The 17,827-nt window shown below is 31.0% G+C and overlaps 1 protein-coding gene across 1 annotated transcript in view; it reads left to right on the plus strand.

Moving 5' to 3' along the window:
• LOC134699481 (uncharacterized) overlaps nt 1–17,295 on the plus strand; it is a 41,656-nt gene extending 24,361 nt beyond the window's left edge. The window contains exons 7-13 of the mRNA XM_063561071.1: nt 411–1,183; nt 1,842–1,872; nt 4,209–4,480; nt 8,174–8,201; nt 9,276–9,599; nt 13,008–13,307; nt 16,041–17,295. Of these exons, the coding sequence (XP_063417141.1) occupies nt 411–1,183; nt 1,842–1,872; nt 4,209–4,480; nt 8,174–8,201; nt 9,276–9,599; nt 13,008–13,307; nt 16,041–16,375 (2,063 nt within the window). The 3' untranslated portion in view covers nt 16,376–17,295. The remainder of the gene's footprint in view (nt 1–410; nt 1,184–1,841; nt 1,873–4,208; nt 4,481–8,173; nt 8,202–9,275; nt 9,600–13,007; nt 13,308–16,040) is intronic.
• Nucleotides 17,296–17,827: the final 532 nt, after the last annotated feature.

Here is a 17,827-nt window from a genome sequence, read left to right on the forward strand (position 1 = left end):
GTTTTAACTTATGTTTTCTAAAAACATAATCAGATAATTGCAAACTTTGAAAAAAAAATTATTTTTTTTAGTTAAAACTGAAACAGATATTTCATAATCATAAAAGGTATAGGTATAACTTTAGAATTTCATGGTTTCTAAATAAAGAATATTAATATGTTTAATGGGATAACGTTCTTCCAAATGAGAAAGGATACTATTTTGATCATCAAATGCCTGTCATAAGGAAAGTTAATTACTCCTAAGATAGGACATTTTATTGAAGTATTAAGATAAGTTTGTTTTCCCGTTCGTGACCTAGGTGAGCCATATACCTTTCATAGATAAGTAGTACCTTTTTTAAAATACAAGTATATTTTTTACTTTGATTTCAAGTCATAAGATTGATCTCTTTTTTTTCATTTTCATAGATGTTGAATTCTGGCCAAAAGAAGTTAAAACAAGAAAAACCTTCCAAAAGATGTCTGAAAATGGAATGATTCAAAAATTAAACCTCTATCAGATTTGGGAGCAAGAAGAATTTTGTCGAATTTTACCATTTAAAGAGTACATATTCGATATGCTGATACATCTTGATATCGTATCTGAACAGCGTAGATATGATACAAAAACAGGAAGTCGGCTACCAGTGGAACAATTCTTTGTACCCTGTATGCTTACCCAAAGAAATGATACAGATTTCTTGTTACAAGAATGTACACCAGAGAGGACTGTTAGTTTGGCTTTTGTTTTTAACGGAACCATTATACCTCCAGCTTTACCGAATCGTCTCATATGCGCATGTCTCAGTATGTGGACATTGAAGCAATACCGTGGAAGGAAACTTATATTTTCTGGGTTTGTTGGGTTATCATTTGATAAAGAGCATGATATCGTTGTCTGTGTAGAAGGAAATAAGATCTTACTGTACCTAGTCCACAAGCGCTCAAAGGGCCTGATAGTACCCGAGATAGCCACTAGTATCAGAGAATGTTTGCATGTAACATTGGAGAGGATTTCAGAATTTTATCAATCCACTGTCCACGAAAAAGTTAGCGGTCAACTCCCATTCCACACTGAGTATTCCTGCTCTAGATTTATCTGTTACATTCCAGAAGAAAGGATTGCTTTAAAAATTGATGAGTGCATTTGTAACCATGGCGACAACATTAAACTCAACTGGAAGGTTTGGAACCAGGAACAGGTTTGTATATTAACATTGAATATGTAAGTTATTATGTAATCACTTAATTTCCCTTACCATAATACACTGATGTAGCTGAAGTCCAATCAACATAAAACTTAGTAAACAAGTTCCCTATAATATTTCTAATCTGAATTTAGAGTTTTGACCCCAATTTTATGGTCCACTAAACACATACAATGATAATGCAAGTGAATCATATGTGTACCATGGACACACTCTTATTATCTTATTATAGCATGTGACGAGGACAAAAACAGAAAAGAAAAACATTTGTTTTTTTGAAAGCAAACAATTGAAGTAAAACAAAAATGCGATTAACTTAACATGTTTCTTCAGGTCAAATTAATACATTTTGTAAATTTCTGGCTTTTACATCAGGAAACGTTTTATCGATTTAAATATACTAGTATGTGTACAATTCGTCAAATCATTTCAAGACATAACTTACATTGCATGGGTAGGGGGATTACCAGATTGTATTTCATTTCAGCTTTCCAGTAAGCAGTTAGCTAATAAGCTATTTACAGACATATTCGGGTCATAGTTACTGTTAAAAGTTCAAATTGTTGTGTTTAGTATATGCTGTTATAATATGTGTCCGTGCAGTTTATTGTGGATATTGAATAATCAATTAAATATTGTTTTCCTTTAATAGAAACAAAAGCAGTGTGATCCGGATTGTACAGGTATAGTTATGTGTTTTGTGTTTAACTTCGTGTTTTGTTATTGATAGAATAATACCTAAAGAAGATGATAATGCATTAACATGATATATCAGTGATACATCCCTATCTGGTCCGAGTACACAGTTATCGTCCATTGATTTTTGTTGTCCACGAATATAGTCCTTAGTGTGGACAGTGTGTTACTTGTCAGTTTTTGTTATACACCTTCCAAATTTATTTCTCCATGTTTTATGCCTCATATAGCAAATTAGGGGGTGAATTGACACTGTAAAAAAATTTGGGTCATAAATATTAATGTAAAGTAGTGATAAGGTCCAGCTGAAAAAGATAAAAAAAAATAGCACCTCGGAAGCTGTCAAAAGATTTAAAGACCCCCTTAACATAAAATTGTCCATATTTTGAGTTAGAGCTGATGAAGTTTTCTATAATTTTGATATAATTTGTCCCAAAAGTAGTACAACACACTGTAAAAATATTATTGAGAATGCGCAGGTGGGATTTTTTTAATTTTCATTTATTGTCTAAAAGAAATGCACTACGAAATAACTGTGTACTCGGACCATCTAACTTAACTAATCAGAGCACTAAGGTGTTAACCCCCATGCATACCTTAGTTTTATATGATACAACATATTAAAAATTTTATTTGTTGATTTTATTAGACACTGATTCATACCAAATTCAAATCCCCATTCATTGGTCAGCTACATATTTTCATTAAACAATGATTTTGTTTTACAAAAATAGGAATGATATTTGTAACAAATTTCTTGTTTTTGGTCATACAAAATCGAATTTGTGAAATCTACCTGCTATGATCCTAACCAAAAAGAACTTTGAAGATGACATCAAACTGCTCATATGATCTTAAAAAGAAATAAACTGAATATATACATTGAAACTATGCCCTCAGAGGCTAGATATGGGAAGGAATCAATAATACCTATATTTGAACAGACAATCGGTCGTCTGTATATGCATCGGTCGTATCCAACAATACTGGCCAATCTTTTATTGTAAATATATGATATATAATTCATAGAACATTTTCAAAGACAAAAAGAGAATAATTTTGTAACATTGATTTATTTCATATTATATACATACCAAAATAGTCACCAAATGTATCATTTAACCAAATGTGACATTTTGACAGTGTGGACTATCATTACAATTAATGCATACATATTTATGCATAATACTTTAGCGGAAAATTGAATGAAGTTTGTTTTCTAGTTTAAAACAGTCCTATATAGGAACTACATATCTGCTTTAAATAAGAGACAATTGCTGATTACTGGTGTTAAATTTTTGGAACAAAATCTCTGGCACTCAAAGCGGAATGATACCAGATGTCAAAAAAGAAAGCATTACCTACTGTGCGTACATAATCCACCAATCAAATGTGCATTCAGTTAACATGGTTTAAATTTCACAATTAAATACGAAGCTATCAGTAAATTTCAGTTCAGAAGACATTTTGTATCTTAATATGTAATTCCATGAAAACAAGTTTTCTTGGATTTTTTTTGTATCACAGACACATCATGCATATCAACCAATTTGTATTGGTGACTTAAACTTGTAATTTTTTAACCTTATTGTACTAGTTAAGAAAGAATAGTACCAGGAATGTCAGAGAGATGTTTCTTTGAATATCATGTGGAGGGGGCTATATATACAGTGTTTTATTACAATTTGTGAAAAGTTGCGTTTTTCAGTATAAGTATAATATTTTCATCTACTTTCATTTTATATCAATACTCAGTTTTTATTATGCCTCATTTATAGGCATTATGTTTTCTGGTCTGTGCATCAGCTCGTCAGTTCGTTCGTCCATCTGTCCATCTGTCCCGCTTCAGGTTAAAGTTTTTGGTTGAGGTAGTTTTGATGAAGTTGAAGTCCAATGCACTTGAAACTTGGTACATTAGTTCCCTATGATATGATCTTTCTAATTTTAATGCCAAATTAAGAGTTTTTACCTCAATTTCACGGTCCACTGAACAAAGAAAATGATAGTGCAGGTGGGGCATCAGTGTACTATGGACACATTTATGTTTTGAATAAAATAAGTAAATTAGTGGTATACTGAGAAAATCCTTTGACCGCTGGATACACTGATGACAAATTATTATCAAGTTTACCAATTATCTAAATTTTGTCAATATAATGCGGATGTTAACAACTGTCAATTAAATGGGAGGTTTATCTTACTATAAGAACAGGTTAAACCATTTTCTTAGATTATTGTATTAATATGTCATATGTTGTTAAACCTGTATGGTTATGTAGTGTGTAAAGATTTGTCATATATATTTGTTATATATTAATTTAAGGTTTGAGCGAAGATGCATTATCTCAGATCCCAAGTAACACAGAGTTGCTTCGTTTGTCTGTTAATTGTGAGACACGCATGATACATGATTTAGCTCTTCATCTTGAAATGGAAGAAACAGAATGGAATGATATGGTAGAGAATTACCCAAGAAATACACAGATGGTCAAGTTTTTAACACTTATTGGTTTGAGAGAAAACAATGGAATACGTTTTGGAGATTTGGCCCAAGGCTTAATCCAAATGAAGTTAACAACACATACCTTATGTATGGTAAGCTATGTACGATAATGACAAATTACTTCTTTTCTACGTGTTTTTCTCCTGCTTTTCTTACCGTCCACCTTCACCCAGAAGATTCTGGAGAATTGCGTCATATTCGCTCTTTGTGTTTTATCTTTCAAATAACTTATATACATTATTATTTGATAAGTATAACTTATGATTAAAAATAAATATTTGGTACAAAGTTATAATTCTGAATGTAATTATATTTTCAATGCCAGTTTGAAGCACAATTTACAATTAGAGTAAATTTGTATCCATGGCAATAATTTTGTGTGTTTTGAAACAATAGAATATCCACACGGCCCACATCAAAATCATTGTTTTTTATTCAATAGCTGTTTTGGTGGAATTTGTTTTTGCACCATCACAACCGATGCATATATTTATGTTAATGTTTGTACGAAATATAATAACATCTTACATATATATATAGGTATATCCATGCGAAACTTGAATATGAAAATGAAAAAAAAGGAACAATCATTGTAATTTGTAAATTAGTTCCCTCAGGTAAATTTAAATTTTTTGTAGTAAAATTTGACATTTGATGATTTGTGGAAATATGTCATCAAGGAATAGGTAATTTAAAAAAAAAATGAAATTCAGACAGAGTTACTGAGTTTATCCATACACTGTTATTCATTACAACACAGGACAAAGTCTGCAACTCGAAGGATACAGGAAATGTAAATAGGAATGCCAACAACCTGTCAATAAACTTAATTGCAGAAATTTACAGATGTTGTCATGGAAAAAAAATGACAGTTTTTATTCATTCCAGTACAGTTCAAGTCAGTTTATCTACCTGATTGTTCTTGTTATTTTACGGATGAAATTTTTTATAAATGGTTTCTTGACTTGCAAAGAAAGATCTTGTTTTGGTTCAAAAAAGGGTAACACCTTGTGTATTTCTTAGCATTTGGATAAAGCCATTTCTAGCAATCTTTATGTCCTAAAGGAAAAAAAGAAGGACATATTTTGCATAAATTACACCTCAAGTCAAATGTATTTGAATTTTCCCCTGATTTTAGATTGGATATATGTTCTTAAATAAAATAGTTTTGAGTTATATCCTTTCCATGGATAATCTTTGTTCGAAAAAACAGACAATTTAATAGTTTTAAGACATTAATTTACTACTGTAACTCAACATTTTTGTTTTATAAGTATTTTAAAAAAAAAGCTTAAACTGTATTATTTAACATCAAAACTAACACCAAGTTAACTTCTATAAGGAGCGACGCACTACAAGAGTTATTCTTCTTCAATAGGAGTTTTCTTGTATTGTCTTGCCTGCGAAAAAAAAATGCTATGCATAGGGATCCTTAATCGATGGTGTAAACTACGTATATAAAGATTAATATTTCAGAAGGTGCTTCAAACCTTGTATATAGATGTTTCTGAGATATCAAAAGGGAAGAGGTCAACTTTAATTGGTGTATGGAATGATTATAAAGTTGAACATTCTATTCCAGTAGGTCGATGCCCTTGTCATCATTTTCATGGTTCATTTTCAAGTTTTTATGCATTTACTTTTGTCTGAAACTATAAGCAAAAAAATAATTTATTTAGTGTATGGAATGCTTGTAAGGTGTTGATATATGTCTCACAGGTTGATCTGACTCTTTACCTCATGTTCATTGTTTATTGCCGAAAATACACTTTTTGTTGTATGGTCTGCAAGCCTTCTATGATGTATTCACAATAGGTCAACTAAAGTAAGTGTATGGAATAATTGTATGTATACATATCAGTCTGACAATGTTTAGTTCAACTGTACCTCATTGTCAATGTTCATCGACCAAAGTAATGTTTTCATGGTTAGGCTTATTTTTTTTTACAATTTTTATGAATGAAATGTCCGTTGCAAAAGCATTTAAATAAATAATAAAGGATGATTATACTAAATCTCTCAAATAGGTTCATCGATTAATATAACACTAGGCCGTCAAAATCCTTTTATCCGGTTTATTTCCAGTGTGCATCATTTGTTCATGCAAATCATGTAAATAAAGCATAAAAGTATAATACAAAGGCAATTGATATTATTTGTTTTATGCCTTTTTAAAGCTTATATATTTATTGTAAATGTATAGTAAGTAATGATAGATATAATGAGAATACTATAAAATTAAACTGTATTCAACCTCGTTTCAATGACATGAAACAAACATTTTTACTTTAAAAAAATCTTTTTCGGTCAGGTTTCGGAATTAGAAAATTAACATGACCAATAGTTTCTAAATTTGATGATGGAATAGTCAGTTACCATTTCCCTATTGTGTTATGCCTTAATATGAAATTAAGGAGATGTGGTATGATTGCTTATAAGACAACTATTCACCAAAGTTAAAATAAAGTTGATCTAAGCAATTATAGGCAACCGTACAGACTTCAAAGTCGATAACAACTAATTAAAATCCAAGAACAAATATTAAAACCGAAGATCAATTAATGTCTAACTCTTCATCCCTTGATATAATTTGTTGACATACTCTACAGGAGTAACATGGCGTCTATTACTTATGGAGCATCTGAAAACGCTTCTTCAGAAGCACATGCTATAAACCATTGTTTAAAGTGAGGTTCCCTTTTTTTAAGTCTTTAATTTTTAATAAAATGTTTTGTATATTTGTTTGTCTGTTCGTCATGTTTCGTTTTTGCCATGATTTTGTCAGTTTATCATCGACTGATGAGTTTGAAATGTCTCTTTGATATCTTCTGTCTCTTTTTGTCTAATGTGCTTGGATAAAAAAAAATGATAGCAGTTGAGCTATACTGAATTTTTGGAACCACAAGTCACATTGTGTGTTAAGATATGTTTTTAAAAATATTCACTGAAATTTTGTAACTACTATTCTGGGTTGTTGTCATATGGTTTACAATATAAAAAAGAAGAAGTGGTATGATTGCCAATGAGACAACTATAAACAAAAGACCAACAAGACACAGACATTAACAACTATAGGTCACTGTACGGTCTTCAACAATGAGCAAAGCCCATACAGCATAGCCAGCTATATTGGCCACGATAAGACAATGTAAAACAATTTAAATATGAAAACTAACGGCCTTATTTATGTACAAAAAATGAACGAAAAACAAATATGTTACACATCAACAAATGACAACCACTGAATTACAGGCTCCTGACTTGGATCAGGCACATACATACAGAATGTGGCGGGGTTAAACATGTTAGCGGGATCCTAACCCTCCCCTAACCTGGGACATTGGTGTAACAGTACAACATAAGAACGAACTATAAAAATCAGTTGAAAAAGGTTTAACTCATCAGATGGATACAAACATAAATATTACACAGAGTGAAAGTGGCCGGGTACGAGTTTACATTTTAGATCCATGGCTGATGTTCTAAATACATCAATATATTCATTTCGAAACCTTTTTTAAACAATGGCACATTATACTTTTTTATGTTTGCTCAGAATTTGTTAAAGTATCTTTCTTGTGTACAATGTAGCATAGGGAAATGGAGAAAGGATATCAGAATTAGTCATGTCTGAAACTAGTAATGTTCAGATGTATCAAGTTTAAATTTGTTTATGTAAAGCTGATCTGCTCATCATTGTCATATAAGCATTTTTATACATGTGCAAAAGCTTCTAATGCTCAGTCACTGCAACTATTTATATATCTGATATTATTCCTTTTCAGATGAGGAGAAGAAAACAAATGGTATCTAGTAAGTACTTATTAGAACTATACATATACTTACAATTGGCATACCTAGGGCCTTTAAGTTATCTACTTGTCATGATTATTAGTGCATTTGTTATCCCCTCACCTAGCATATTTAAAAAACAAAAACATATTAAGCACTTTGTCCGTTTGGTAGCGAAATCATAGTTCTATTGTCATTTGATGCAATATGCAAAATGAAGAATGTCTACGTTTGAATAGATACAATATCTTTTAATCAAGATATTCTACATGTTCTATTAACCTGATTTTGAACACTTAATGTGGTATTAATTTCCTTTTTTTATTGCATTATTTTACATTCACTCTCCTTAGTATTTATTTCAAGAGGAATGCAAATCTTATTACTATATATTATTAAAGTGTTATAATATCAATGCATTGGAATGGTACTTCAATACACTACAATTTTGAATTTACTTTAGTCTTCGAACTTTAATAATATAACCCTTTCCATGTGCTTCCTGTATACAGTCAAACGTGTGTCTGGCATACCAAACAATAAACCTTTTATTCTAAATCAGTTTTATAGAACTATTTAAACCCAATGATCTTTTATTTTTTTTTAACTTTCTCTGTCTTTTTAATCGCTTTGATTAGACTGCCTCAGTAGAGTCTTATTAATGAGAAGCGTGTCATGAATACCAACATATCAGTCATTTGTGAAGTTAAGATATTAGCATAATTATGTTGGCTAGAGGGTCATAATGTTACCTTGCCACCCTGTGAGAAGTCATGTTTTCTTTGAAACTTATTGTCAATTTTGGACCCAACTTTGTGAAAAGGTAATTGGTAAGATGGTAAAACATTTTTATATTTTTTAGCATTGTTAATAAATTTGAAAGCTTATTGTTGACTTCATGACATTTCTAAATTCTTAAGAGTTATAGGTAGTTGTAGTGAATAGGTCATCAGCATAAATTACGTAACAAAAACAAAATAAACAAAATGTAGTTTTCAAAGTACCAGTATTCATAAATATTGTTTAGAAATTATTTAACCAAATGTTTACCTAATTTCTACTTTTGAAAGCATAATTCATGTTTTTCTCATAAAGGTATTCCAGACGATATCTTAGATTCGATTCCTACTGATGAAATATTAGATAACATATCACCACATATTGGTAAAATGGTCTTTCAACTAGGAACAGAACTTGGATTGTCCATAGCAGACTTGGAAAACATAGACAAATGTAATTGTGACTTGACCGCCCAGAGTAAAGAAGTGTTATTTAGGTGGAGGAGAGACAGATCAGTAAAACCTACAATACGTGTCCTTGAACAAGCTTTGGTAAATAGTAGAAAAGGTGCAAGATGTTTAGAGGAGATTGTAAAGAATGTTGAACCTAAAACACTGAGAGCTGTAGAAACCGTTACAGGTAATTCTTCTTCTTCAAAGTGGATCAACATTGTCAATGTCTGGTAGTCAATTGGCCGTTTCAGAATCTAATGCATCCTGGGTAATATTTGCGAAAGCGTTCACCAAAGCGTGTTGATTGGTTTAAAACGTTATAAACAATGGAAATTCAACCAATGACGTAACGTTGTTTTCACTTTGGGGTACGAACAATGAAATTACCCATGATGCTTTAGATTCTGAAAAGGCTAATTGAAGAAGATACAATATAGGATCAATTAAAATATAGAATATTTTCTGAACTTGCATTGAAAAATATGTTTAAGTTATTTTTAACTATGAAGACAAAATCAAAAGATTAAAAAACGTTTGTTTTTTGCACAATTAAACCTACAACAAAAGCAAAACATTTGAATTTAATAATCAATCGAATACATGTACCTTTAATATTTAAATGCTGTTTACAAGACCAAATTCAACAAAACTTTGGCTGAATGATTTATAGCGAATCTATAAAAAAATTTAATCTTGTCAATCAGACGGACATTACTTGTTATTCGAATAGATTGTAAGAGTAAAATTCATTTGTTTTTTTTTTGTATACATTATTAATGTATACAAAAAAACAAATGAATTTTGCTCTTACAGACATTATAATCCTCAATGGGTAGAGAAAATCTGCCATGAATGTCAATAGACTTACTTCCTATTAATCATTATAAGATGACTCCTTAAAGAGTTATTGGCCTTGTGTTTTAATAGTTTTCTTATTTGTTTTATAATATACAATATACAATATTTAAAGATGTAGATATAAAAAGTTGTGGTATGAGTGCCAATGAGACAACTCTCCATCCAAGTAATTGGTCAGAAAACCTTTTGATGATACTTCACAGGAGCTGGTGCCCTTAGAAGATGGCTTTTGACTCTTTTTCGTGTTTTTGCCTTTCACCTTGAAAACTATGAAAGATAGTTAGAAACTGTAAACAGCATACATGATTAGCAATACAAATATATCAATATGACCAAACTCATCTGAGGATTCTTTAAGCAGTAATGAACATTAAATAATGATTCTTACCTAATTTCTGACTTTTTACAACTCATCTCCAAAGCTATAAAGTGTAATAAAAAGGAATAAACAGTTAACATTATCCTCAATTCAAGTTGCAAACAATTGCCACTAAATGATCCTATAAATATGGAAAGATAAGTGAATGAAATATTAAAATCACAAATCAAAACGGCATATTTTTAAAATCCATGCAATTCAGGCTCGTATGAGCCTCTTCTTTATCAGATCAACCATTCAACCATGTCAGAAAGGTTTTCACGTACTTTTTTCTCTATCGTAAGTTTATTTTAGCATTAATTCCACCTTATGTAATATTGCTGTATTTTGATTGAATGAGAGACACGGTATTTTTCACCAATTTCTATGTATTGAGATTTTCTTTTCTCTGCCGGGGTATTTGTCATTAGGGAATTCCATGTGCCGGGGTATATGCTAGCAAATACAATGGCAGATTGAGAATACCATGTCTAAAAATAGCCCAATAGATTATTTCTATTCTAATAGGAACAATTTATGGTCATTCTTTATATACAATTCCAAACGAAATATTTAGGATAAAAAAACACCATTATTGAATTTGGAGCAAATGACGTAAAAATTCCGCGAAACTGTACTTTTAATGAAGTCATAAAATGAAACTCAACGTAAACACATTGTCAACCGGTCATGAACATACACTGAAATTCGCTTGTATTACGCTTCACTCAAGCTGATGAACAAAGTGTAGTAGTCAGCCGAGAACTAGCTTATCATAAACAGGGAGATATATATATATATGGTCAGTGACTGTACATCATAAATGATCAGAAATGATTATACGACCAATGTAATTTGATTGCGCAAATAACACAGCTGTAGTATATATACAAAAATTATACATTCAAGTAGAAACTCCATATGATACCTCATTACAATAAACTTTCTGAGGTCAAGATCATACTCAAGATGGATACAAAGAACATTCGGTGGAATTAAACAGTTATATCATGCTTACAAGAGGTCTTTGTCCAAAATACTGGTGTCGAGGTAATCAATTTTCCCCCGCCTAACAGCTCTGGAAATTTGTACCTCTCAACCTGGCAAATACCCCTTGTAAGCATGATATATATATGGTATAAAATCTGCTTCTTTGAAACATCTATAGCAATTGAAAGTTAACGTTATGATACTCATCAATATAAATTGCTACCTGCAAGCCATGTTGGCTAAAAACTTAAAAAAAAAAAAAAAAAAAAAAAAAAGAGACTCAGTAGAATACATGTAAGTCTAGTTTCTTGTAAACCAGTATAGATTAAAAAAAAATGTTCTGATTTGAATAACAATGTTCAAAATCAATATATATACATACTCTTTGTTTTGACCAAAACTGCCAAACTCATATGATTAAATGCCCTTAAATATGCTGATTTTCATGATTTGATTCGATTTTGTCTTTAGCTTTTAAAATGATTAAGATAAAAAGGAAAAGCATACATATACTTTTAATGGCAAATTAAAGCATAGTAGTTGCTTTGATCCAGCTAATTTGTAAATAGTCAGACATGTTCGCTTTTCTTATTTGCATTGATCATTTATGCCAACACCTGGAAAATGTCCAAAGACAGCCATTTAAACTTGATTTAAGTTATTTTTGCCATAGATGATTTATTTCTATTAACAAAACAGTTACAACGAGCCAATCGAAAATCATGTCTTATGAAAACATACAACACAAATATAGGGAGAACGTTGTTTTCATTTTTATTTCGTTTTCCTTTGGTTTTATTGGTATTTTACAGTTTAATTCTCTTGATATGGAAGGTAGATGTACGATTTCTTACTGAAGTTGTATACGACAAATAACATTGTATCTAAAACAGTACTTTTCAAATAACAACAAAACATTCAGTAACTAATTGTTGTTTCGCTGCAATCGATGACAGTTACAGAATAAAAATCACATGGATTTCTATGCGTAGTGGCAACGTAAACTATTTGTATAAAGCTTTGTTTTTTAAGAAGGTAGAAGACTTAGATGCTTACAATGTTACACCTTATATGCAGATGCCGTATGTTAGGATGTTACTGTCTTGCATATGTCTATTTTTATTGACCTCATTTTGATTGTTCAATGGCTGTCTGAAAACATAAAATACATTTGAAACCTAACCGTTCTTGAATCACAGTTTAAATTCCTCTTTTTGGCATCTTAGAATTCATTACCAAGGTTTTAATTTTCCGTTAGTTTCATATTCAAATTTAAATACACGTAGACAATATTAATATCCTTATTTACGTATACTTTGACATAACGTACCATATGTAAAATAGTCATACATTAATGATCTTATGAATGTTCAATCTGTATGATTACAGATAGAATCAGAGATAATGCAGACAGAATAATACAAGAAATACAAACCAGCCAGATTTTGGATCATATGATGACACAATTGGTGATATCAGTAGATGACAGACGCCGTATTGAACAACATGCCGGACAAGATGACCAGAACAGAGCATTGCTGGATATTGTGATTAAAAGAAGAGAACCTGCGTATGGTGTATTTGTTGACGGATTATATACCTATGGATATGAAGAGCTCGCAAATGATTTGAAATGTGATTCACAAGAAATAAGCCCATGTGCAGCACTAGTACCCGCTGATAATGAAGGTATACTCTATCTTGATAATGTTTGCATACATAGGCCAAGTAGGTGGCCCAAGACCACAATTAATGACCCCGCTTTTCGTTGCTCACGAATATAGTTCCCCTTAATTATAGTGTATTTTTTCTTAATTTTTTTTCTTTGCCTTTTTCATTCATTTGTTAGTTTTTATGGGGTGGAAATGAAAGAAGAGAGGTGAAATAACTTTTTGTTGAAGGTATTTTAACTGATTTTAATATGGAAAGAGAGCTTAGGTCAAGTGCAAAAGGGTAATATTTACAGTTTTCGGAACATCTCTTGACTTGTCCATAGGGGTATGGATGTGTATTGGCTAAATTTGTAAGTTACATCAGAGCAATCTTTCTGAATTTTGGATATGTTTTTGGACTAGTACTTTACATTACACACACAAAACATTTGACAAAAATATTAGGTGCAATTTTTTTAATGAGACAAAAAGTTATAAAGAACTAATAGAGATATTAATTGTGGTCTGTGGCCAGGTTTACTGCATTGGTGAGCAATAAATGTTGGTATTTATGGGTTCACATTGAGGTATATTAAGTCATCACACATGAGGACAACATGTTTCAATATAATCAGAATGCTTCTACTAACTAACCACCATGTCTCCGTGTTAATAGAAAACATTCAAAACTTTCGAATATTTCATGACATTATACTTGCTTTTTTAAGAATAAAGAAACCTGCTTTTTTTAGAATAAAGAAACATTTAGGAAAATAATTATAGTCAACTGCTTCCAACTGTATTTAAAAAGTTGACAGAGTTTTTTGTGTAAATTGTGAGCATTTGTTTTAATAGAATTCAGAAGACCTAAAATGTAATTTTGTTTGACCTCATTCAAGACACACTTAAGCACATTGTCCTTCACAAAAAAATGTTATTTTACAAAAAAAAACGTTGAATACAAAGGAATATCCAAGTTGAAAAAAGGCCTTTAATATGTTCTATCTGTTGTATGAAGCTAAAATTGTGTTCTTCTTTGCGACATAATAAATGCATTGTATGACCAGATTTTCAGCGGACAGGTTGCTAGTAAACTTATAATGCATTTCTAATCACTTACACAATTTTTGAAGCAGATGGTATTGCGCAGGTAATTTATTTACTTTTTTCTATTGTCTGCTGATCATATTGTTGTCTATAGCTCGGAATTTAAGGCCGTCAATGTTTGTCCACTTCGTAATTTATTTGCCCTTGTTGTCTCGCCTTGACGGAGTCAAAAAGGGAGACATAGGTATGCTGTTTTCGGCGGTGGTGGCAACGGTGGCAACGTCAACAATGTATAAGTTTGTGATTAGCTCTAGTTTATGGTGAACCACAAGTGATAGGTCAATCATATATGGTATGCAGTTGCATTAGCATTGGCACATCTCATTTCCATGGATATGATTTGGCCCTGCTCCCACAGTCATGGTCTATTGACTTTGCAACTTTTGCTTATTTTACATGTATTAGTTTGTGATAAGTTCAGTTTTTGGGGAACAACTAATGGTAGGTCAATGATATTTGGTTTGCAGTTGTATACGCATTGGCATATCTCATTTCCATGGAGAATATTTGGCTCCGACCCCTTAGTCATGGTATATTGACTTCGAACATTTTGCTAAGTTAACATGTTTTAGTTTGTGATTAGGTCAGTTCAAGGGGAATCATTAGTGGTAGGCCTATGTTAATTGGTTTTAAGTTGTATACGCATTAGCACATCTCATTTCCATGGAGAATATTTGGCCCCGCCCCCTCAGTCATGGTCTATCGGCTTTAAAATTTTTGCTTAGTTTACATGTATTAGTTTGAGATTAAATCAGTTTAAGATAAACTACTTATGTTAAGTCAATGATATTTGGCTTGTAAATTTATTGACATTTGCAAAAATCCATTCCATGGAGATTATATTGGCCCACCCCTTCTTCATGGAACATTGACTTAGTTAATGTTTGTTTTTAGGTTTGTTTAAAGGGAACAACTTATAATAAGTCAAAGGTATCTGGTATGCAGTTGTATTAGCATTGACACATCTCATTTATATGAAGATTGTTTAGCCATGTACCTCAGTCATGGTTCATTGACTTTGAATATTTTTATTACTTATGTAACATGTTAAAGTATTGTTATTTTACTTTCGACAGTTTATTTAAGACAAAATGTGTGTTTGGCATACACAATTTTAATCCTGGTACCAATGATGATTTTATTACCTTGGCAAAAGTTTTCATTTCCCATGTGGCATCTTCCTTCAAAGACGGGATTCGAATATCATGAATATGGCTATACTGGGCAAACACAATTGTATTGTCTTAGATTTCTATTCAATTTTGGTGTTACTGTTAAAAGGTAATTACAGAATCATCCATTCATTATGAATACAGAAGGAGTCTTGAACATTAATGGCGCAAATACACTGGTTTAGTTATTTTCTAATAGTTTTTAGATTAGAAATACCCAAATCAACAACCCATCATAAAATGGGTATCTGTATGCTCTCAACCTCTCTTCATCTTTTTGTCTGTGTGTTTAATAATTCTAATTCATTAATATAAGTTAATTTTATTTGTACAATTTGATTACCTAACATTCCCTGTGAAAAATCAAATTATTAGCTAGACATTGTTGTAAAGACATGTCTATCAACTATGTTTTTGTAATATTTACAAAGCCTGGTTATTATTTTTATTTTTAGTCACTTTTGAGAAACAAATCTTTTTATATTTTGTAGGCTTATCAGTCAAGAATGTTCCATTGTATAAAGTTCGTCTACAGAAGAATTATCTCAAGGTTATTACTGATATAACTCATGAGAGCATAGTAGATCATCTAATATCAAGAGAGGTAATGTCAGTTGATGACGGGAAGAAGATAGAATCTGGTAAAACCCCACAGGAAAAGAACAGGAATTTAATGGACATGCTTTTGCGTAAAAATGAACGAGGATTTATTGAATTTCTTAAAGCTTTAAGAAAAGACTCAATTTACAGAGATTTAGCAGATCAAATTGAAAACACAGCAGTTACGAGTAGAGATATAGAAATCCTTAAAAAGTGCTGTAAATAGAATTTATAATAATATTTCTTTCAGAAAAAAAAACCTATACACAACAAGTTAAAGAGAGCAAGATCAAACGCCTGTAAACAAGCAAAAGAAGGAGGTATTACCATTACTCAAAAGTTTGGTCACTTAAGTAATCAAAGTGAATGAATCACACTATACTAGTTATAACATTCTCATATATTCAACATATGATTGTCATGGCAAGAAAAAAAAACTAAAACATGTTCAAATCTTCACAAGTGTTCATTCCCTAACAGATATGATAATTTGGAAGAGTCATGACATATTTTGGATAAAGAAATAAATTTAGTGTATTTTAGTAAGTCTATTTGAAGTAAACGTAATTACCAGTTTATTCAGGCCACCTTTGACCGAGGGTTTAAACCTTAGTGTTTTTGCTATTTCAAAATTTTGTATACAGACAATTTTCAAAAATGATATTTCAAGACAACACAGAAATCCTGAGCTGGTGATAATCCTGGGATCAAAACATTCGCCAATAGTGGCATTCACACTGTAATTGTAAAAAAAAACTTGTTACAATACCTAATTTATAATGTGTTATGCCAGAAGTGTGCATATTTGTTAATCAACTGCTCTCAGAAATCAATTACCAATAAGATGACCTTCATTTATATAATTAAAAAACATCATTTAGAAGTCAGGAAGAGATCAACCTGTGCTTTTAAAATTATTTAATTATGTCGATCTTAAAAGCGTTAAATTCTACCATGATATTCAATTTAGGTCTGAATTTCAAGTCTAATAAATAAAAAAGTATACACATTTAAAATAGCTAATTCAGAGACCGAATCTTGTCGTTGTGTTGTTTCTGAATTTTATTTTTTGATAGTGGTTTGTTGTATATGGCGTTAATCACACAACTACTTTTCAATGTTCATTTGTAAATAAAAAAAAGTATCTCCATAAATATATATATATTTGAAAAGAAAAAAAAATGCAACGATATTCTGAAATATACATGATATAGTTGTTGCTACATGACATGATATTTACTATGAATTTTGACATAATGCATCTGTTCTCTATCATCCATCAGAAAAACAGGATTTTAAATCTAAACAGATCAGTGATAATTGATTGATGATATTATATTTTTCAAATATTTGAAAACATTTGGAGACCTCAGCTACCCAAGCAAATGCCTCTACACCATTATTATGTGACATCCTTATTACGCTTTGTAAGCAGAGCCGTGTTCTAATTAACACAAAATATGTTTGACACATGTGCAGAAACTTACTGTTAATATTCTCGTTATTTTCATTATTATCCAAATGAAATTTATGCATTTTAGCAGCTAACATAAAATTTTATTATATATTTTTTATCAAACAACATATATTTGCCCTGCCTTCAGTTTAAAACTTAATTAACAGACTCCACGGGGAGAAAACGGGAACAGTCAAACATTTTTAATATATTTTTGTCCAG

Source organism: Mytilus trossulus, unplaced genomic scaffold (assembly GCF_036588685.1).
Source record: "Mytilus trossulus isolate FHL-02 unplaced genomic scaffold, PNRI_Mtr1.1.1.hap1 h1tg000070l__unscaffolded, whole genome shotgun sequence".
Taxonomy (NCBI): Eukaryota; Metazoa; Mollusca; class Bivalvia; order Mytilida; family Mytilidae; genus Mytilus; species Mytilus trossulus.